Below are 23,534 nucleotides of genomic sequence, written 5' to 3'. Positions count from 1 at the left end.
GAAAGAAATCACGAGCAGGCGAAGTGCAACGCTTCGAACGACTTCGATTCCTCGGAATCCAGAGGCGGCGCGGAACCATCGCGGAGGCTCGGATCCTGGAAACGCAACAGCGAGCGGATCTGCTGTAAGATGGAATCGAGAGAAGAAGTTCCGCGCGATTTCCGGCCCCCTCTCTCCGCAAGACCATTCGGCAATTTCTCCGCGAGACTCGGACCGCAAAAAATCGCACGGTCCCGAGAGATCTCTGGCTCGCGCGACTCGACTCGATTCGCGCCAAAGGTGAAAGGCCCGGTATATGGGACACCGGCTGGCCCCAGAACTCGTCTACGTGGTATCCTTTTCTTGATGGTACGTCCGCGGGACGCGGTGGAAGAGGTGGCCCAGGGGGCCCAGCGGGGCGGGGAGTGGTCTTAGGCCGAACCTTTTATGGGGAAGGCGAACGACCACCGAGAAATCGGAACGCGAATCGCTTGACTATGCTCTTTTTTCGGCTTCGTCGTTCGAGTATTCTAACAAAGATGGGATGGGCAACGGATCATCGCGAAGGACCGATCCCTCGTGTCCTCGATTCTACCACGACACCGGCTACAACCAGTTCGGGATGTTTCCGGATACGCCGTTTAGAAGGATCCCTGATTGGATGTTGCCTGGCCTCTTCGTGGCACTTCCTAGGCTGCGTCATCGGTATCGTGCTTATTAATTCACGTTTCGTGAATGTTTCTTCACGAAGATTCTTCCGGAAACAGTTTGGAGGTCTTACAACAGATTAGTTGGAGGATGAAGAAAGCAGTGGGAGTTCCGATCAGAGGAGTACTTATTGATTTTACATTAATAACTACCTACAGGAGTAATATTAGAAGCAAGAAGCACACTGGCTTCGTTGCTAGATCCTAGGTGTTTGTTACAACTTTTGACATTTCTGGGGATCGATACTTCTATTACACTATTTATATCACATAGTTTCACCACTAACGACCTGTATACCCAATATATTTGGTTTGGAGTTTGATAGCTATCATGCTTCTGGTCGTTATAGTGGACCAATTCATGTTTAACGCATAACGAAAGCAATGGCAAGAATTAGATTTGCCAAGTATCGACTGGCTGGCAATCGAGGAGCGTCCTCAGGAGAGCGGTTGGCTCGCTTCCTCGTTGGGCCTCCGCTCGAGCGGATTCACCGCGAGCGGACTAGCTGTCCGCCAACCGTTCAGCATCCATGCAAAAAAGATTCCCGATGATGCTCGGACATCGTTACTAAGCCGTCGCTACGCCGGTGCGCGAGCGATCTAACAGAAAAGGAACGGCGAAACGCACACCGTAGGAGCAATGCCCCTTGGGTCAGGGTCAGTACCCTTTGGCACAAGCCACTCGAACCGCAGAGCCACGCACGTACGTGCACGCACACGGCCGAGGTCCGTTCGGTGATTCGCGTGCTCGCCTGCACACGCACACCTGCGCGCGTTTGGCCCAGGATAGCCAACGAACACCCAAAAGGACCATTTCCCTCCGTTATCTCCCTCGAAATTCGCGAAAAGTTCTCTCGTTCAGCTAAGTCGCACGCTCTTGGCCATCTTCCTCTTCGAGGACCAAAGCGCTCGCTGTCCCACTTAGACGGTCGAACGATCTTGTTATGCAAAGAAGCGCCTAGGTTTCGTTTTGGCTCCGGCCAGCTGTAGCCCCTGGACGCGATCTGAAATTGTAATCGTAAGCCTGCTCTTCCGGGTTACCGTTTTCCGCTGGTCAAAGGGACCGACTCTTTCGTGATTCAGACGTCGGCTAGACAAGCAGGTACGCTAGTTCACCTGAATAGACAACCTTGGCCAACCGGTCTAGGAAGTCTACGTCTAGCCTGCGTCTAGTCGAGCCAAGCGTGACTTAGACTATCGCTTTTTCTATCGTTCTTGTCGAGGTCGCGACGGCTCCTATGCTGGTGAAGGTATTGGGACGCTTGTAAGACCTTCTATCGTATCTCCTCTTGACGATCTTTGGTTCTTCCTCCTTTTGGAGTATGGGGGGTATATCTATGAGATACTAAGCGAAGAGAATCTTTGGCTGCCTCTATATAGGAGTGAAGTTTATGGGGTAACATACCCTGCTGTATTTCAGCCCTGATGCTATCTCGAAAACTACTGAGCTCGTATAGGAGCTTGTCGAGGCAAAAAAGAGAATAGAAAATCTCAGCAAAATGGCAGATCTCTCAAGACTAGTTTCGCTCATTTAACAGTTATGCTCGTTTTACGAATGGAGAGATACGATAGCGAAAATGTAACCAACCGTACCGTTAAAGCGACTCGATGGTCGAATAATAAGAGCCGACAGCATCATCGCGTCGTCGAATCGCATGGAATCGATATATCGCAAGTTTATCGTTTCCAGGACATTCTGTACCGCTCGCTTGCGTTTCCAATTAATTATTATCGGGCTGGCAATTGCGGCGCATCGCGGGACCTACTATTTAATACGGCTCGACACCTATTACATAATTACGATTTAAATCTAATTCCGATGTCGCTGAATGTACCAGCATGGCACAGTATGTATTCGCTGGTTGGCAAATCGATAGCTATTCGGTGGCGATTGGAGCAGAAACGAAAGATTTTCAGAGTGGACCGTGTCAATAGAAATTTCTGTCCGTTTGTTGAGTTAACGAATCGCATCAATCACGGTATCGATGGCTCTAACTCGATGAGAGGAACTTTTGTATTACGCGTAGAGTAGGTGTTAGAGCAGACAAAGAAATTCCTCTTGGTGCAATAGTAATATGTATCGATAGTATGCCAAATCTGCTAGCTATTTCTCGACTTAATATCATTTAATATCATTTTACCTCATCGCGCCCCATTCTATATACGTAACCTTTTAATTGAATAACCCCTATCCCCTCTGCGAGCTGGACGGTGAATCGATACCTATTTGCCGGCAATTAAAGCGAAGGATCGCAGGAAGCATCCTCGTCGTCGAAATGAAACGTATAATCAGCTTTAATCGTATTAATCCCCGATCCTGGTTCACGGTGGCAATTAAGATGGTACGTGCCTTTTCGAAGACATTCGACTCGGGTTCTCCGAATTCTGTGAGAGCTCGCGAGTTCTCTCCCGCGAACGCGGGTCCAGTAATGGCGAGCCGATCGATAAGCTGCGCGTTGAAAAATATCGTAGCCAGAATTTCCAGTAAATTGTCGGTTGCTGGCTACTTTCCTTCAGGAGAGAGACCAGTACGTATCTGGCTCGTAGGCGCTAACTTGTATGTATTTATAGTTGTACACGTCCACCGGCAGATGCATCGCTTCCAGGAGAGTGTAATTAGGGAGGTAGCCACTGCCCGTAACGAGGGATTGCCTACCTTCGATCCTCGAAATCGATCTCTTCGGGGTCAAGAGATCGGGATCGATCTCATGTATCATGAGTGAGAACAAAAATGAACTCGTATACGAGGAGCTCTCTTTGGAATTTAATATGTCAACCGAGGCTTTCTTTAAGTCACAAATCGACCGATTTCCAAGTGCCATAGGACTACTTTCTTCATGCAAGGGGAGAGCTGAGTGTTTTTATTAAATAGTACCTAGTACCTATTCGAATGAAAGGACTCTTGGAAATGGTTCCCATCAAACCCCCTGGGACTTTCCATATTCCAGTAAACTGTACCGAGAACCTCGAAGCAAGGCACGATAAAGGAAACCGATAAGAATCCCAGGGAACGGCGGAAACGTATATCGCACGTTCTGGGCGCACTGGGGCGACATTAGTTACAGACGTAGCAGGGCGAGTCGGTTCCGAAGAAGCCGCTCGACTGCTCGAGGAATTGGAAATACCGAACGATAAGGAGAATATTTCTGTTTCCCAAAGAACGATCGACCAACCCGTGGGCGGTAATTTCAGCTCGCTAGCCGCTTTCGCGAGCCTCGTAATCGGAATAAAGGAGTCGTTAAGAGCGGACCGAGATGCCGGAAATTATTTCCCTCTCGATGTCGCCCCTTTAACGAACCCTCGAGCGAGTCCTCCCCCTGGCATGCTTCTACCCTTTCTGAATCGGCGATGGGGGATCGGGAAAAGGCAATGAACCAATCAGCTCTTCGATCGAAGGAGTACAGAACAGTGTCGCAAGTTTTAAAGTTGTTGAGCTGTTGAGTACACAGGATATATCACTCGTAAAATACTTGCTTTTTATCATTACAACGCTTCTTAACAAACAACACTCTACTCATCGTTGCTTGTTTGTAATTTTTAGACTGCGTTGTGCAGTAAGGTGATAATATGCTACGTGAACTGAAGTCCTTGTAGAAGTAACTTGTTTAATTGTAGCCTGATTGTAAGAATTTATCAGGGGAAAGACATTGTGGGAAACAATTCCACAGCCAGGACTAATTCCATTAACTTCTTCATAATAACTGTTCCCTGTCCGTAATAATTTCATTATAATTCTTTGTGCTTGCCTTTCCTCTTTCTGATATTAATACCAACACAATGGATACTTTTTATGAATAAATTGAATAAAATTATGTCTCCTGTTCCGCACTATTTATCTATTACTTAAACATTGTTTAACTCAAAGAGCTGGAATCATAATGAAAAGAGGAGTAGTCCTTTTGTATATATCAGCCTAGACTCCTTAATAATAATAATAAAACGTTCGAGGATACCGTAAAAAAATGTTCTTGAAGCATGCTCGATATCTTACGAAGACGATCTGCCCTTTGCAGACAGATTAGGCAAGATAAGCACTCCTCGTTACCTCCGATCCGTCGATAATGGACAGTTCCGCGACGACGCGGTCTTGCGTGCCTTCTCATATTTCAATCCACGACTATCTGGTGTTATCGGGCGTCGTACTTGCCGCGTCACCCATTATCGAGCACTGTCGTCGAGCACGACGTTATTGAATCGACTACGAAGGAACGCAGCTGCTCGGTACATGCAACGAGCATGGACGAATTTTCTCGTTGATTCGCGCGCAGCTATGCGAGAAACGGAATAATGAATTTCTGGCTCGGCAGTTGCCCCAAGGAAACGAAGTTCGGCCCGAGCCGTGTTCCGCTTCGCTGTCAATTTCCTTGACGGATAACCCCGCTATTCCGTTATTCGCTGCCTCCCCTTGGGAATCGAGGCCTCTGGTGATAGCGGAGGCCCGCGTGCATCCATCAAGAAGGGTTACGAACGTATCTTTCTACTGCCTCGATGTGGATAAGATCTCCCGTATCGTTGACCCAGTTTCTCGCAAGAACTTCTCGCGCGAGCGATCGAACCTCCTCGCGCAGCTGGAGGTCATGTAGCCGCGTGAGAAAACGCGTGAATTTTTCCGGGACGCGCTGAATCTCGAGGCAAATTAGTTGACCGGCATCGTTCGCGACATTGCGGACCAGCTCCGCTGTAAATTTCCAGATTAAAAAGTTTTAATCGCGACGGACGGCTGCAGTAAAAGTCAGTCGCCTGTGGAACTCTCTAACTCGCTGCCCACCAGATTACGCTGGGAGAATTTTGAACGAGTTGCAACTCCCTGCAGCTAGCTGTACTCGCGTCAGGTGGTTTTGGAACGCTTCATGCGCAAGGGAATTCGTTTTTGTTACTGTTTCGAGGGCGGCTTGTTGTGGTAATTAGTTTGCGATGGGTCGATGAGCTTTGCAATTCGTTGGAAGCGAGTGGAGAAAAATTTAGAGGCGAACTGGGCTTCTCAATAGAATTATATGCGTTCTTGAACTTTTGATTAAGAAGCAGTGCAGAGTTGTGAAGAGGGAAATTCATTCGGAATGGGTACTGAGTTCCTTCTTGTTTCTGTTTTCAGCTGGTGAACGGCCTCGATGGACCTAGGTGCACCTGTGAAACTGAGGTCATGGAGGAAGTAAACGTAGCCAGCGCTGCTCCGGTGGAGTATACTCCTCCTGCGAATCACACCAACAAGAACGCCAATGGGAACATTATCACTCTCACCCTGAAGAATAACCACCTTATCGTAGAGACAGAGGAGCGAACAGTGAGTATAATTTCAATAAAATTAGGTGGCTGTGTAAAGTCACTTCTACTGCTCCCAGAATTTACTAGTGAGATAAAGTAGGTATAGTTGAATGAAATGGAGGGGATACCAAAAGAGGTTGGACTATGTTATTAATTCACTAATGAATTTCACTTTAATTAGTATAGTAGACCATGTAATTAATCAGGTTACTCCAACAAAAAACCTAAATCATGAAGTTATCCTGACGGACGTAAACTATTTGCACGCTGCAGCGAAAGGGGGGTGAGGAATCGAATTTAGTTGACGGACAAAGGACATCTTCCGCGAGGGATCCAATTAAATGGAATTCGTCGATAATTGGAAGCGCTCTTCATTAGCGAGCCGTGCGATAGTAGGGTAGAAAAGGGGGCGAGTGGGGAGGGAGCGTTTCGTGTGCCGCGTAATAACTGAAATGTCGGTTAATCCGTTTGGAAGATGGAGCCCTGCCGCAGCAGGGGCAAAAAGAGCGGTTAATTAGCTTGGTCGTGGAGGCGAAAGAGGACCGACGTTGGGTAGCATTTCAAACGTGACTGAGAAGTACAGTGACTGAAAAACGGACTCGATCGTTTGAAACAGTTCAGCAAAGGTTGTTATTTTATCTGGTGGTGCGTCTGCTCGCGGTGAATCAATCGTTGGCTAAAAATCGATCGATTCTTTTCGGCAGGCTGAAGCCCACAGGACGAAAGCATCGGAACTATCGCGGTCGCGCCAAGTGGCATTCGTGCAAGTCGGAGTAATCGGCGTGCTAGGGCACAATAAGGGCGCAACAGGTGCGGAAAGGTCGACGAATCGACGAATCGAGACGAGAAAACGATTCCTCGCTGCGACTGATTAACCCTATCTCTCACACACGATAAATTTTGTAACTATTCAATTTTCTCTTCTCGCGCTCTCGTGGCGACAAGCTCGATTGTCATCGTTCCAATCGGTACTCCTGAACTCCCACGATTATGTAGGTCAGCACCTTCGCGTGACGCGCATCTCTTTCGCGCTGAACGACGTCTAAGGGGGATTAGAATTTCCTTTTGTTCGAGTGGGTCGGCAAGGACATTGTGAAATCGATCCATGGTCTGTAGATTCGCGGGGCTGGGTCAGCCATTGGTTCTCTTTGACAGGGATAACAGGTTCGCAATTATCGGGACTCGGACGGCCCCGTAAGGTCGAAGGTTACCAAGCAATTTCGTCTCCGCCTATCGTCCTACTTACGCGTCGAGGCTTATCCATGGAAACTCATCTTGTAGGGGATCTTCGAAATCCTCCGAGTTAACGCTTCCCCATCCCTTCTATTCACCTGAATCTTGTCAGCATTTGATTGAATCGGCGCTTTGAAGAATAAATATTGCGAGCTGCGCAGATTGGACGTAGGAAATTACGAGGGTGTTGTATCAAGGTTAAGAAAATACTCCTAAGAAATTGCACTAGAGGAGAGAAGGGGATTAGGGGAAATATCCGTGGATTGGCGTACCACTTTTAGCTGTTGAAGTCAACTATTTTCTTTTTAGATCACGTTTTCACCCTATTGCATTTATTAGATATCACTTGTAATAATCAAACCTTTTTACGCCTTGTTAATCTAGTTTCCTTTTTTTCTTCTCCTTCCTTTTTTTTTCTCTCGGTCAACGTGAATACACATCCAAACTCTGAAACACGTTTCGACAACAAAGGGGCGTGGATCCAAGACTATCTAAATCCGAAGCTAAGTCTGTTAATCGATGGGTAAAGAGAGGGAGAAATTTACCGAGGCTCAGACTGCTTGTATACACTGCGGAAGTTGAAGCGGACTTGGTTCCGCAAAGATAAAACGCGATACGGTATCGTCAGTAAGAAGGAGAGTACTATCGTCCAGGGAAACTTGTTCGAGGGAATCATCGCCGACAAACCGATGTGGCTTCGTTCAATTTTCACCGTAAGAATCTCGAGTTACCAGATCGTGAACCGATGTTGCGAGTGAACAGGTTCCAACGAGAGCCCTCAGGCTCTGGTCCCATCAACTCGCAGTAGAAACTGACTTTTTAGGTCAGACCGTCTGAATGTATTCATTCACTCTATTCATTCTTTATACGTTTTCATTAGTAGGTAGCAGTAGTTAAAAGTATTTATTATGGGCGACGTGATTTCTGGAGTAGTAGAAGTGGTCTGTCTGGAATCAGACTGTTACATTTACCAAATTGGAGCCGCCTGCATGACTGATGTATATTTCACAACTTTATCTATAACATCAACATATTGAGAGGCATCCTCTTTAGTATTCCCATCTGTTAGCATTGATTATTCCGAGGAAAAAATATCCTGCACTAGTACCGCAGATTCATCGCCATTCAATTAATCGCGGGCACTCGGAAACGGTTGGAATCAATTGCAGGTTTCATCCAATCAATCCTATTGGCTAGACTGGCAACGTGTCTGTGGTAGTAGGCCAGAATAAATGTTTTTGGTGAGAATATCTATTGATGAATGGCCTCTATACAAATGACCTGGCGGTAAGCACGAAGTAGAAACATCCCGCCCTGGTCAGACAGTCTAGCACACAACTACGCGTCGCCTCATGCATACTGACATATATTCCAAGACGTTTGTTCTCTTAGTCCTGGAACTAGCAGCCTACATTCCATGAAAATTCCCACTAGAATAAATAAACAAATTCATGATGTCCTATCTTCGTAAACGGCTGAACCATGCAAAGCGTCTCAGCACGCTGTCCTCTCAACGAGGGAATGCAAAAACCGCGCGATTCTCTTGCTTAAGAGGCAAACAGCCGGGAAGGGGACAAGGTAGGGGAGGGGTCGCGAGGGATGGATGCTCGGGATGCCTCGACGTAATAGCTGGCTCGACGCCAAGTCGCGGTGTTCACCCTCGGTCACGTGGAATACCCTCAGAATTCGAGAAACACTCGCACTATCGGGGCCACGAGTGCCTTCTTTCGAATGAAGTGCGCTTCGAAGGCCATCCAACGCCGGCGTTTCCTCCTATCGGTTGTTTCCTCGCTGAACCGAGTGAAAAGAGGGAAATTGCCTCTACGGTTTCGATATTCTCTTCATCGTCGAGAGCAACAATTTTAAATGGTATCAAACGAAATTTATATTGTATTGTAATACTACCTGTTTAAAAGATCGATAAGACCGTAGAACCTCGTCGAAATATCCTCAAACAAAGCCGAGGGTAATTGACATCGTATTCTTTCCTCTTTAATAGCTCGTTCTAGATGTGGGTCAATTTTTTCAACGTGCATCGCAAAAATTGTTTCGCGAGGGGAAAACGCTTCGTTTCACCGACTTGGTCGAGAATTGCAAATGCATATTAGAGGGCCAGAGGACTCGCGGTGCACAGCGAGCCGAGGCCGACGCGCTATTTCACCTTTGCATTCGACAAATTACCTCTCGGCGTACACATTGCCGCGTACACCGACGAATCGTCCCGTAACGTTGCGCGTTTTCGCGAATTGCAATCGTACCTAAAGTTTTCGGCTGTGTTCGAAAGCTACGTTACTGTTATCGCGCATTGAAATATATTTCCAGTTACCCTGTTTGAATAACATTTCCCTCGAGAGCACTCCCTGGGATCGCTAATTGAATCTAGCCTGCAAACATAGCAATTAACGTTGCGGATTTCGTAATTACGTTTAGAGATTATAAAAACATTCGGGTTGTAAAGGGTTGTTAACAAGTCAGGTTGTCGACTATAAATGGCTATCAGAAGGGGACAGGAATCGCGCCGTCACCCGTTTAGTAGAGCGTCCGGGATCAGTAACGCGTGATCAGTAATCTCGCGCACCCTATTATGCATCGATTAATTTATTACGTGGAAGATTAAACTCTCGACGAAGCGTTCCCCCTCTGTGATCCCGATAAGCAAACATATTTATACGTGCACCGGCCGATTGCGATAATACCGTCGACGAAGCACAGGGTGAGTCACCTGACCCGACGACCTTAAATGGCTCGTACATTGTTCTAGTAAAATCGAAGAATGTTGAACTTAGGTTTTCATCGAATAATAGCAGAACGTTTAGCGATTAAATATTCCGATGCTCGAAGTATACAAAGTGTGTTAAAATACGTGACGCCAACTATCAGAGGATAACACAAAACTTTAGAATTTGAATTTAGTTTCCTAGTTACTTTTACCTAATTTTCCAACTTCAATAAGGACACCAAAGAAAATAATAATTCAATTATATCCAACATCTAACAGACTTTTCAATCTCGATTTAAGTCACTCTAGATTAAAGGAAAGACACGCTAAATGTTAGAGCATCCAGTATCCTTAACTGAGAGCCTCGACGAAATTCCCCAGCGTGGAACCGTGCCTTCTCACGCCCCAATTTCCCGCTAAACAGCGGCACGTCGTCGCGCAGGCTCGTAAATTAGAATTTTTAATAATCGTCGGTGAACTGGACGCGAGGCAGAGGGTAAGACTAGAGTTGCAGTGGGTCAGGAACTCGGCGAGAAGCGAATTACCGTCGGAGTTGGTGTTCGTGAGCCACTCGGAAACGGAAGCGGGCGAGTTCCTGAATTATGGCTGTTTCCAGCGACTTGGCTTTTCGAAAACGGCCACGACCGCCCGAGTTCCTCCACCGTACCTGAGATTTCAAGCGAGACCCCTAAAGTGGAACGAATGGCGACGTCGTCCCATTTTCCTTTTCACGCGACACGCCCTCTCCGCGTCCTCAAACGCTTCGCCCCGATACTCGCCGCCTTTACCTCCCTTTCTCTCGTTACCGCTTTACGCTTTTCCGTGTCACGTGTCATAGAAAAATCTACGGACCGTCTCCAGTGGCCGATTCGTTTCTCGATCCATCGAGGGATCGGCCGGAGGGCCCGATTTCCGAATGGAGTCGGCACTTCGCGACGACTCGTGAAAAACTGCAGACTCGCGGCTTATACAACGCCTCAGGGATAGAGTTTCCACGAGGAAGCGAGAAATAGAAGCCACTCGACGTCCCCCCTTATCGTTACCGTTTCTTTGCTACTCCGAGGAGAGGGAAGAAAGAGAGAGGGGATGCTATTGGCTCGATTCCTTCTCTTTACCGAATGGCGAACTGCTGTTTCTACGGAAGTTCCTCGAAGAACGCCTCAGGGAAGCTGCGACGACATTCGCTCTCTGAAAGGTTCCTCGTTACGGTTCGATGCTACCGGTCTTCTATTTATGTTAATGAGTCGCACATATGATTAAAAGTCGTACTCTCTGCTATCAACTGTGAGGATCTTTTCAGTAAAGCAGTATTTCTAACTGTTTCTATGAAACGGTCTTATAGATGAATCCCTAACCCGACTTCGAATCGAATGCAGAGCTGTGGGTAAAACGTATCGATCGCGGGCCATTCTCGACGTGGTGGCGAGCAACGTAAACAGAAATAACACAGTTTCCAGGAACAACCCCGTTCGACAACAGCTGACGAATTGTCAGATTTGTCGTCGCTGCACCAACGCAGCATTTATTTATAACTCCCTGTTAACTGAGAAGAGTTTAGCAGTGCTTCTAGTCCTTGTCCTTTAAAAGAAGCACGCTTTTACGCACAGGTTTCCCATGGTTCTAGGCTAACGAGCAACGTGGCCGCGAGGGAAACGCGTTTCGCGCAGAGTGGATGTCGCGAAACGAAGAGAAATGCGTTGGAATAGGAGAGCTGAGGAACAATAGCGGGAACTAATTCTGCGGTCCGTCGAGTCGAGTAACTTCCACCGCGGTCGCATTTATACACCCCCGAGCGGAGAGGGATCGGGCCACGGGTAAACTAGAAACATCGACTGAGAAATCCATAGAGTAGAAATTAATTTCCTAGTCTCGAAGCGACGGCTGTAAGCGTCGCGGCGCTTTGTTGTGCATCGAACGCGCTCCAACAGCTTGGGACGCGGATGTTTGACTATCCCAACGCATTGTAACTTCCTGGCGTTTGGGTCGAACCTTCAGGCACAATTGTGCGAATTTTCGCATCGATTGCTTGTAAAAGGTAGCGTGAAACAGAGTGTTTTCGCTTAATATCTGTTAGTGTCCTTTGATCCTTCTTTTCCTCTGTTTTCTTTAGAATTTTGAGTGGATAGAGAAAAAAGCTTGTGTATGAAAGGGCTGTAGCCCTTTAACTGAGGTTTGTAATTATTTCTGTCTGTGAAGGTGGCAACAATAGGATCATTCGTCGAACGATTACTTCTCCCAGTTCTGATTTCTGTTTGTAATGGATGAGTACCTTGTACGAGTTGACACCTGAGATAGATGAACGCCCAGTGACTTTGCCTTGTTATTAGGTAGGGATCGAGAAGTAGAACTGATGCTGGAAAAATAGAAAATTTGAAATTTGAGATAAAACTTAAACTGTTATTGACTTGATAGTACCTACAGGGATTCAAGAAGAATAAAGATTAATACAAGTTATACCGTTTTCACTTTATAGACAATTCAACAGCACAGGCGTCGATTAATGTTTCTTTTGCGGATTCTTTATGGCTTAATAAACATTTTTTATCATCGTATAAAATCGTCGCCATTCGCTGGGAGGCATCGTGAGAAGGAGCTAACGAAGCTTGGTGGTTACCGTGTTTCAGGTGACGATGGAGGATAATAAAAATCGTAGGTACCAAGATAACGGATGCTCGTTCGTTGTGGAGGTACAGCCTAGCTACCAGAACGAGGAGACGGAGGGTAATAAAGGATCGTCTGACGATGTGACCGCTGGCGTCACTGATCAACAGGCTCTGGTTCACAGAGAAGAAATACCGGAGGATCGATCACCAGGTACATAAGAATTTCAGTAAATTAAAATACTTAATTTTACACAGTATAAAGAATTTTCGAACGAGTGACCTGCTTCAAAAAATACTAGAAATAACATGAAGTTTACAGTGAGAAAATAGTAGATCTGTACATTTAGCAGAAACAGTTCTTAGTCACTCTAAAGAATTCTCTTTCCCATGCCCAGCGTAAATCCCTTATCACAGCCTCAAGGGATAAACGATCCCCCGTCAGCAGACAATTTGCTAGATACCACCTTGTGTCGTAGGTTTCGAGAACACGAGGCTATTCGGTAGTACGAACACAGGCCTGTCGCAGTCGGACCTCTCGATCTCTAGCCAGGGCTCGGTTAATCCCAGCTATCGTTATGGAAATCAAGTGGAGTACGACGCTGGACATCTGGGTTACCCGATGTACGGCGGCAGTTACGAGTCCGATTCCCTGTCCCGGAAGCTAGAAGGTGGCTCCAAGTGGGTGGAATTCGATAAGTCGCCAGACACTGAGAAGACGTTGCTGAACGTGTCGAAAACGCCGAGCATGGAGAAGGACAGCGAGGAGAGCGTAAGTTACGACCCCTCGGATTACCCCGAAAACCAAATCTCGGTGAATCTCTGTTCAATCCAGGACAATTCTTTCCAGCCGTCCATGACAGGGAAGCAGAACAATCTGGACGCGTCCCAGGGCTCGGGTGGCTCGATGGATCAGCAGGATTCGACGGACGCCAGCATCTCGACAGACACGGTGCGCTCGAATCCCAACCTCCAGGTGAACGGCGCCACCCCTAACAAGCTGGAGATCATGGAGCAGAAGGCTTTGAGCAACGACTTTGGCAAAACGGAGGCTAACAGACCAGTGATAACTGGGGCGTTGCTGAAAGACGACGTCCAGGAGGACACCTTTCAGGAGCAGCAGCGGAAGCTGGGCAACGGGACGCTGACGCCTGAGCACAAGGAGGACAGGTCGAAAGAGCAGAAACCGGAAGGCAGCACCTTCGTGCCGAGCCACAAGCGCAGCGGAAGTATCCCCCCGCGACTGATCGAGGAGACGCTGGAGCTGGATCGAAAGAAGCTGGACATTTACAGCCAGATCAAGACCAGCACCAAGAGCATCATCCCTGGGCTGAGTCCGAAGTTCGAGCTGCTTCAGAACGAAGTGAGCCCCATCGAGGAGAAGGAAAGTTAATCGAGACGGTCCGTCGTCGACAGTGATCCGTCTCAGGTCGAAGAACATCGAATGATTGAGTCTTAAACATCGAGAGGCGCCCTTTGGAGGACTCTATATACCTCGCAGCGGCGATTTTCCATGGAAGTCTAAAAGTTCAGTGAAGAGTATCTCCTCTGAACGGAGCCAAATCAAAATAGACGTAACCGAGGGTCGCTTTGGAAGCGGTCCTTAGTTGGGAGTCACCTCCATTCTTATTGGAAACAGTTTTTACTTAACGAACAGTCGACACTCATTGTAGATATCTCATCAGCAACCCCGAAAGTTCCAGCTGAAGCTTTTCAGTAACGACGACCAGGGAAGCAGCTGAATTCACAGGCTGTCCCATCGTCGTTGTGACACTATCGCTCGAAGAACTCTCACGCAAAATGGGGGGGATAAGAAGTGGAGGGGTTTGCCTATGATAAAGCCATCTGGGAGGAGTAATCGGGGCAAATCGAAGCGAGCAATGGAAGGTGGTAGTGGCCAGGACAAATTGAACGGATCTAGAGGAAGCCGAGCTTCGTAGCTCGTTGTTGGGGAGAACCTCAAAGCGCTCAGAATTGACAATATATCCTAATGACTCTCCGCGGTTCCCAGCCCTTAACTCACCTCCAGTTCCCGCGCTCCCCTCTCCCTTTACGACTCCTCCTCCTCCAGTGTTTCAGCTAGCTGGTTCGCTGACTAAACTCAGCAAAGCGAGGTTACACGAACCGCGGAGAACAATCGTCGACTAACGAACTCGGCGGGTTGTTGCGGATTCCGTGGCGAGATGAAACACGATTGTTCGACGAAAGGGGTTGATGCCGTGTGGCCTCTGTTTCGCGATATAAAAAGAGTGTGGGGGTTGTTTGGGAGCCGGAACACAGATGGCGACAAAGAAATCGCGTGGAGTTGGTTAGCTGAACAGTAGAGGGGCCAAATTGGTGTATGTGGAACCCTGTTCTGCGAAACGAGCATCAGGAGACCGTTTTTGTAAGACAGAAAAGGGGATAGAAAGTGGGGAATTAAGGGCAAGTTATGGGAAACGCGATTGCTTGGTTATGGACATTTTGGAATGAGGATGTGGAGGACTTTGAAGAATTATTTAGATGATAAAGTATCTTACGAAGAAAAAAAGGGACAGATAATGAGAAAGAAGTGGCTTTAAAGATAGTTACTCTAGTTTCAGATTTTGGCCATGACACTTTTGGAAAATGGGAGATTCTTTGTACTTTTTAAACTGTTGGAGACAAAGCCGTCCCGGTCGCCAATGACCTGAGTAATTTGCACTTGAAATTTGCTAAAGCCCGCATTCATGCAAGAGATGCAACCAAGATGTTTCAAAACTGATGGTACTTATATAAATCGGATGCTGTTTGTTGCATCTTTTGTCTTCTCCTTCTCTGATGGAACTTTCGCTAAGAGTTTTGTAAGACAATTTTGTCGTAAGATATTTGAGACGAGAAAGCACACTTTTCCAGAAGGATTCATCGAAAGAGTTGGCTCGACTGAAGGGTCAATTGAAAGAGCCTTCGAGCGAATCTGTAATCTTTTTAGCGTGTATGTTGGAGCATCGATGTGCATACGTGACGAGATCCGTATGTCAAATTTTGTAAGCGATTCTAGGAACCATAGCGCCAGGTGCCGCTCGATCGAAGCGGGTTTACAAACGAACCAGATTTACTAAGAATTTTCTATTGTCCCAAGAATTTAGCTACGGAATAGCAGATAATTAAGCATCGTAAAACGCTATATAAGTGTCCAACACCGGTAGATATAAGACGTCGAGGGTGGTCCTCGATACCCGAGCCGTGGTTCGAGTCTCGAGGGTCACCGATCGTTCTAGCAGCTCGATCCACGATTTAACTTCCAGGTAATCAGAACCAGTAAACAGATCCTAGATTATCGTACAGTAATCGTAATGAAACAGATGTAATTACAGCGCGAGATCCGCGACTCGAGGCGGCTTAAAAGTTTAATAACGCTACGAAGTGGATTCTAGTGCCAAAATAGTTCCTTAAGGTTTCTCGAGGGCGGCTCGACGAACTCGCGTCGAGCAGGTCGTGCTCGACGATCTTCTAATTATTACGTTTCCGGGCAGATGCTGCGTTACCAATATTTCAGATTTTATACGCTTCCGTTGAATAGTGCGAACGTTGTTATCGATATGGTGCTATTGCGTGTGGGTACGAAGGGGATGAGGACGCGATATCTCAGACCATGGATCCCGTGGCCTTTCCTCCGCGTCCTCGTTCTTCACGCCACATGCCAGTTTGGTGAGAATGAAAGCCATTTGGCCATATTTTGGAAATAAGTCTTGTCGATTCTTTGGGTAAAGCGAAATTCCTGCAAAATTGGCGAGATCACGCAGAGTCTAAAGAAACTTAAGACACGGACATAAGTTTGTGCAGGCTGGAAATCTGAAACATTCCTTGGTTACAACGAAGCGACAAGATGCTATTTTCAAGTTGCACATGTCGCGTAAGAACCACCATAGAGGCAAAAGCTGCCGAAAGCGATCACCACAGCACACTCATCGAAAAGTATTCGTCGTAAGATAATATAGATAATAGCGCATCTAGGATTTAAGTAACCACCTTAAGAATCTAGTCGTACACTCGATCCACAGACGTCGATATTCATTTCAGTCATCCCTACGTTCCAGTCCCGCTTTTCACGCAGCTAGAAACGCGTAATTCTAGTTTTCAGGTTTAGCGATTCTCGTGTGACTGTTGCTAGCCGATATTAGAGGGTCTAACTGTGGTCAGGTGTAAATTTTCTATATGACACGAGTGTCTTGCGTATTTCTAGAGATATTCTCATCACAAGTAGCTGGTTGCGTAGCGGTCGATCCATCGGCCGAAATTAGATCGTCCTCGCGGCGATTTCGGGCGCTCGAAACACAGCCTGCCTCGTAGGAATTAGGGAAATCCTTGATAGGAGGGAGGGGAAGGCTCTTGAAAGGGATCTCACGTACGAGGGAAGCGTCTCGAGATCGACGAGAGGTTGTGTTACACTTTGTAAGAGGAAACCATTCTCTGTTCTTTGACGTAACGCTATTCTAGCTCGTCGCGCATCACGAGTTCACGTAAGGACACTTTTAGGGATAATTACACGTAGAGACTCGTCGAAGTAAGATTAAGCGGGTCCCTTCAGCGGGGGATCCCGGCACACAACCGTTCCATATGATCAATTAAATTCGAATCGTAGCGATTAAGCAAAAGGGTGAGAGGGAGAGAGAGTGCAGTTGAATAAACTTGGGCTTGGAGGCGATATATTGAGCTTTCCATTGTGAATTACGTTTTCCTTCGCGTTCGTCTAAGTTCCAAAATATCCTCCCTTTGTTGCTCCACCGGCTCCCTCCTTCGGGGGCTGTGTCGAAACGAATCGAAGTCCGAAAGTAAGCAACTTTGTCCATCGCGCTCTGTCATAGCTGCGACTCTTTTCGTACAGACGCGTGGACGTTCATTTTCGCTAAGGTACCACATTGTATATGTCAATTTATTTTGCAAAATAAACTATTGGACACGAGCTCTGAGTCCCCATGAATTCTCGAAACCCCTACGACTGTTCATTTTCTACTCGATACCAACTTATTCATTTTCTTCCACTTCACCAACTCCGATTCCCTTTCGTTGGCAATTTATTTTCATTGATTTTCCTCAGATTTCTCCACAATTAACTACCGAAGATAAAACCGTGTCGGTAATACGACTCGATCAGTAACTTCCCCATCGTTTTTCCGAGGGTACACACCCCCAACACGCGAGAACTATATCCATCGACAAAAGAGGGGGTTGAACCACCCCTCGAACCATTGGCGAGGCACGCCATCTAGAAATAAGGGCGCGATAGAGAATAATACTACGAAGCTCTTGCGGTAAAGGGTCATGGGGGTGGCACAGAAGGGGTTGGAAGCGCGTGGATGGCGCTAACGTCGGATCCAGTGGAACGCGAAATATCGCTGAATTATACATGCGCGTTTTTAATTCGGTAATCAATAGTAAAAACCGCTAATATATCCCCACCATTTTTCCGCTATTCCGGATTCACCAATGCCAAACTGGCTGGCAACCCTTCGCGATCTCGCGATGGGAGGAGCCGCGAAACGGCGACTCTGTATTTTCGCGATCGACCCGGGGGATTTCGAGCTCTCCCCCCCGCTTTTTTTATTTCCCTAATACGTCGAACGGGACTGGGAATCGCGCGAACGAAATGCAGACATTCGATGAAGGCAGCAATAATGACGATAATAATGCAGTTATTAACTAACGCAATTATTTTTTCAACTATTGATGATATCTAAATGTTTTTTTGTTGCATGAAAGGCGCTTTATTAACGGAGGCTTTATTACGTTGAACTAATTTTGTAGATATGATAATGGAGTTATCTTTTGAAGAATTCCTGTAGGTACTTTAAAAGGTCTGTTCTATCTTTACCTTTCTATGCGAGATTTCGAGTGCATGTTAGATTTATTTCCTTGCACGTTTTAAGATATTCCGGTAAGTAGATCACTTAGCCCTTGGATCAGTTCGTTATCAGAATATTTTCGTAAAGCTTGGTTTTAAATATTCATTTTAATTACTGTTTTTAACTAATACGGATTCGATATAGAGATAACTGGGTTGACCTAAAAAGTTTTCTGTGTGAATTTATTTGAATCTATTTATAACCTGACAAAGACATCGAAGTCTGCGTTACTGATATTCTTGCACCGTTAGAATCCAATGTTGCATATAATTCTCCACATTCATTAACCTGCATTGTCGCAGAAAACAAATCGACTTTCAACAAAAATACAACAATAATAGGCAGTCTTTCCCTTGCCAATATCAAACCTATAAAACCGAGTGGAAGTACTTAAAATCCACATATGTCTTAAGAAATAATCATCTGCAATCTCACGCAGCCTTGAATTATCAGAGCCCCAAGAAGCATCAATGCCTGAAATCTACTCCAAGTACAGACATTAGGGAAGAGACCCCTCCTGAAAATCTGCAAAGCCAAAAAATGGAGTGGCTACTCCAGCAATCGACATCTCCCCAAAAAATACCACGATACACTCTCATTCAAGCATGAATCAGCAGTAGCCCAACGACAGGCATGAAATCCGCAGGAGAGAAAGGGGCACAAATCTCCTGCAAACGACAGCACGGAGAACATTAGCGAGATCATTCCCCAAAGGTTTCAAGGCTTCCAGAATCGCGTGGATGCACAAGCAGCCGACAATTTTTCCAAGCCAAGCCCAATTACGTCCCGAAAGATTCCGCTCGTGAGCAGAGGTCCGCACGCTGTGCAGGCGAACGTAATTGGGGTTTATTAAAGACGATTGCAAAAACCGGGCAGGTGCTGCGTGCAGATCGCGTCGCCAAACCGTCGACAGTGCATAGCCGCATCTACAGACTCTTGGAGCGGTTTTATTTTAATCAGCTCCTCGGCTAATTCCCTGACCCCAGATGAAACGCAGAAGCGGCTGCAACAGGCACGCCGACCATGATCGGCCGAGCAGAATCGGGCGTTCGGGGCACGGCGGCCTCGTCCAACTAGGCGTGTGCTCGCGGAAAAATCGCCCCCTCGATCCCCCGTGGCGCGGTGCGACGAACTCGCGCTAGGCGAAGTTTCACGCGGCCGCGTCGAATGGAGCGTACGGGGACGGCCCACCGACGCGCGTCCACCGCGCTCTTGGCCAATTATTTTTACCCGTGGAATCGAATTATCGGGCGGCGGCGATTAACGCGGATTTAATCGCGCCCGCTCGTGTCCTCGCCGCCGTTGCGAAGGAGGACAGAGCGCGGGGTTGCGAGTCGCGGTGGACGAGGATGGAAGGAAACGCGCACCGGCGGAGATAGGAAAATAGAAGGGAAAAAGGGGGTGGCGAAGGGCGGGTAGCGTGATATCTACGCGTGGGTGACGAGAGAGAGCCGGGGCTGAAGAGGAGGTTAAGGGTGAACGACAGTGGGAGCGAGAAGGAAGCAGCGGAGACGGGAAAGGAAGAGACGGAACGGCGCGGCCGCGAGAGAAGGAAGGGCGTCGGGGGCCGCGGGGGCGGATGGGCGGAGGGGCCGCGGGGGGCGGAGGGGGCGGAGGGAGAGGGTGAGCTCGGTACAGATACGGCATTATGAAAACACGAATGTACTTTTAAATCAATACCACCATCGCATTGTGGGGAGGCCGCCGGTGGGGGCGGCACGCTCGCATCCCGGAACATAGAGGAGAGAGCAGAGAAGAGAGAAAGAGTGAAGAGGGAGGTCGGTGTGGCGCTGTCGGTGGCGGGAAATCGGCAGAGGGGCGTCGTAAGAGGACGGCCACGGAAAGGGTGGCGCGGGGGTGGCCGCGAGGGTGCCGGAGGAACGATTCAGCCGGGTGAAAAGTATGATGAGCACCCGTTACCGCCGCTGCTCAGCCTCGTCGCGGGCACGACGCGTTTCGCTCGCATCGCCGCGAGAATGCCTTTTGACGCCGCGATCCGTCCTCGTCGACGGCTTTGGATGCTTCGCTGCCGCGGGACGCCTCTCCGGGGCCTTTTCGCGCGAGCCGCTGATACTCGGAACACGTTACCAGCGGTTGTTTATCGCGCTCTATCTCTTCGAACCGCTCGAGAAAATCCCTGTAGAAATTCTCTGGTTACACAGAACACTTTTCTCAAATTCACGACCAGAGTTCATTAGGTCTATTCTAATCAGGCATGCTAGAATTTGAAAACATCTCTTTCTTCTTACACTTATCGAGACTGCTTTCCTACAGTTGTAGAAAACGAGGGTTTCAATGTATCCCTATATCATGTTTTCGTACAGGTATCGCCTTTCCTCTCCAAATTAGTCGATTAAAAACCGAAGGATACGATGAAATGACATCAAAAACACTCCTCCCCTAAGTGAAATTACCTCTGATGGCAGCCAGTGAACTGTCTCGTCTGAAAAGGTCCTCGTTCGGTTCTCTGGCAGAGGCCGAAATCGGTGCGAGTGGAGCTCTGAATCATACAATTTGTAGCGGTCGAAACGGAGAGTAAATTGGGACGAGAGCCACGGCGGCCAAATCGATTAATCCGGTCAGCTGGATTTTGATCGATGCGCGACAGAGAAAGTATCCCAAAGGGAGAGACGATTAAAAAAAAATAGGGGAAAAAGTGTGTAAAAAAAAAGCACAAAAAAAACGGAGAGCATCGAAGGTTGCTTTTTCCGCTCCATGAACGGGCAAACACGAACGAATTCGCGCGCGGCCATACGGACAGAGAGAGGAATATTTATTTTCAATAATATCGACGAGGCGACTCCCGACGTATACCCTTACGCGAGCGTTTTAATGCATCGGCGACCGAGCAATTTATACACGACGCGGAATTAGAGTTTACGTTAATTATTTTAATTGGTTTTGCCAATTAAGCACGAACATTACACGCAGAGCTGGGACAATGGTCGCGGAAACGGACATATTATTTGCTAAACACATTATCGTCGCCCATTGGCACGCTGGGTGACGAGCTGCGCCCGGGTGGATCGCGTCGGCGTTTAATTACGTTGATTAGAAACGTTCGACGCTAACGTAACACCCTGACGAACCTTCACAGGCTCGAATCCCCCGATGGCATCCCCCTCGTGGCGCACAGAAGCAGTCGGTGGATCGAAATCAATTGGCGAAGGTGGCAGCGTGACGGTGGCCGACATTCCGGGCGAACGACACCTGATCGAAATCGAGGGAAAGTATCGGCCACCCCCTTCCACAGCGACCCCTTGTTTACAAACAGGACACACAAGGTCGACGATCTTGAGGGAAACGGAATGATTGTCGTTCGGTCGATGTCCTCTCCACCCCTCGGTCCAAATTCCTTCGCTCGGTCGGGCCAGAAGGGTGCACGCTGCTCTCCGGATGTGTCGACGGGGGGTGGGTTTTCCGATACGTAACCGCATCGGTGGCAACCCCATCGGGCTCGTCGACGTCCTCTCGCAGCTTCTTATCCGACGTCGCGTCCCCTCTTCGCGTCTTTCGTGCTCGTAAACATATGTACGCCGTGTAGAGATACACACAAGCTCACGCACGGGCACGCTCGTGCACCGACACACACTCGCTCGCCCGCACGTGGAAAGGATGATGAAAGCGTGCTCGGCCACCTGTATGCTTTAACCGTGGATCGAACCTTACCTGTTACTCGTCCGCCGCGGCGAGGTAGTCGGCCCGAGGCCCTCGACCGGGGGATTTCCGTTTCCGGTTAAAGACACCGACCGCTTACCCTGATTATTCCCGCCGCCACGGATCCGTTTTCCCCGTCGTCGCGTCGCGGGACCGCGACACGGATGCTGCACAGTAGCTTTCTCCTTTCTCCTGGCTAACTAGTTGTTTCCAAACGGCCAGATTAGCGTTAATTACTGCAAATGGCGATGCTGTTGTTTCGTTGCTTTCGGGAGTTCGAGGATTGGTATTTCGAGAAACGATCCTTGAAATTGGAACGCAAATTGCTCGCGTACGCTCGCCTTCTTTTTTATTTTCTTTCATTTTTGGGAATTGTATTATTCGAAATATCGAAGGGCAGTGTAGTAGATTTTGGAAAACAGTGATTAAATTTCAGCGGTGAAATAGATTGTTATGTGCTGTACATAATCCATTAAATGGGAGCTACATGCAAGTTGCCATAGGCAGTTTATTTCATTGTAGTCGCAAACCTACAAATGCATCAGCAATCTAACTAAAGCAACTCCAACAAAACAGCACGTAGAACCAAATCTAGATATTTTCACTGTATAGATTTGTAGCAACGCAATCATGATCAAACAAACTAATTTTGGAGTATGTCACATAGCAGCCCGCATGTGGGATAATTATATCTTCTCTGTAGACCACTTTCTACTGCAGAAAAGAAATCTGTAATGATATGGCAAAAGATCACAAGTCCCATTTCATTCTTCCAACTTCACAACGATATTTCCTATGACAAAGTACTTTTAACCGATTACTTACACGCAGCACAGTAATCCTTACCATAATCACTGCATCTTTAAATGCCTGGAACACTTTCCCCCCTAATAATCGTATTCCGCACGAAAACCAGTAAGTCACTGTAAGCAGTTTAGCAGATTGGTTGTACACGAGCCCCTTATCTATCAGGCGAGTGTTAATTTCCGTGAAAATTCGGAGCACGAGTTGCTTGGGAACAAAGGAGAATGAGACGATCGCGGTCAGACAGAGAGAACGCTCCGACCCGACCGGGAGGAATAATTTGACTAACAAATCGGATCACCGACGTGGCCACGGAAAACGCTTCGATTTAACGAATGGCTCGGCGTTCACGCGGGAACAACAGGTACACCGATTATCCTTCCGTGATTCCGGGGCCGTTTCGCGGCTCTCGGATCGAGCCTGTTCTCGCTTCGATCGCGTGTCCGCTCCGTAATATTCCAGGTTATACCCAACTACAACGGGATTATATCCGTTCGCGCGACACGATCAAACCAATCTTCCGAGAAATGAACGACGTGTGAGATCAAAGTCAACCAAGAAGAATTTTATTAACTCATCGTTTTCTGTATTGCGATCTTTGTGAATGCAAATGAACGCATGGAGAATGGACAATTGTGCCTCTAATGGAACTGGTATAGTCGATGAAAATTAATGATGGAGATATAGTAGTTTGGACAGTGGCAATTCA

General features: G+C 47.6%; 1 protein-coding gene across 1 annotated transcript in view; it reads left to right on the top strand.

The window, feature by feature from the left end:
• LOC143182840 (uncharacterized) overlaps positions 1-14,420 on the top strand; it is a 51,938-nt gene extending 37,518 nt beyond the window's left edge. The window contains exons 4-7 of the mRNA XM_076384120.1: positions 5,779-5,967; positions 12,525-12,714; positions 12,980-13,272; positions 13,351-14,420. Of these exons, the coding sequence (XP_076240235.1) occupies positions 5,779-5,967; positions 12,525-12,714; positions 12,980-13,272; positions 13,351-13,893 (1,215 nt within the window). The 3' untranslated portion in view covers positions 13,894-14,420. The remainder of the gene's footprint in view (positions 1-5,778; positions 5,968-12,524; positions 12,715-12,979; positions 13,273-13,350) is intronic.
• Positions 14,421-23,534: the final 9,114 nt, after the last annotated feature.

Source organism: Calliopsis andreniformis, chromosome 9, assembly GCF_051401765.1.
Source record: "Calliopsis andreniformis isolate RMS-2024a chromosome 9, iyCalAndr_principal, whole genome shotgun sequence".
Classification (NCBI taxonomy): Eukaryota; Metazoa; Arthropoda; class Insecta; order Hymenoptera; family Andrenidae; genus Calliopsis; species Calliopsis andreniformis.
The sequence above is the reverse complement of the archived record's forward strand: the minus strand, read 5'-3'. Positions and strand labels throughout refer to the sequence as shown.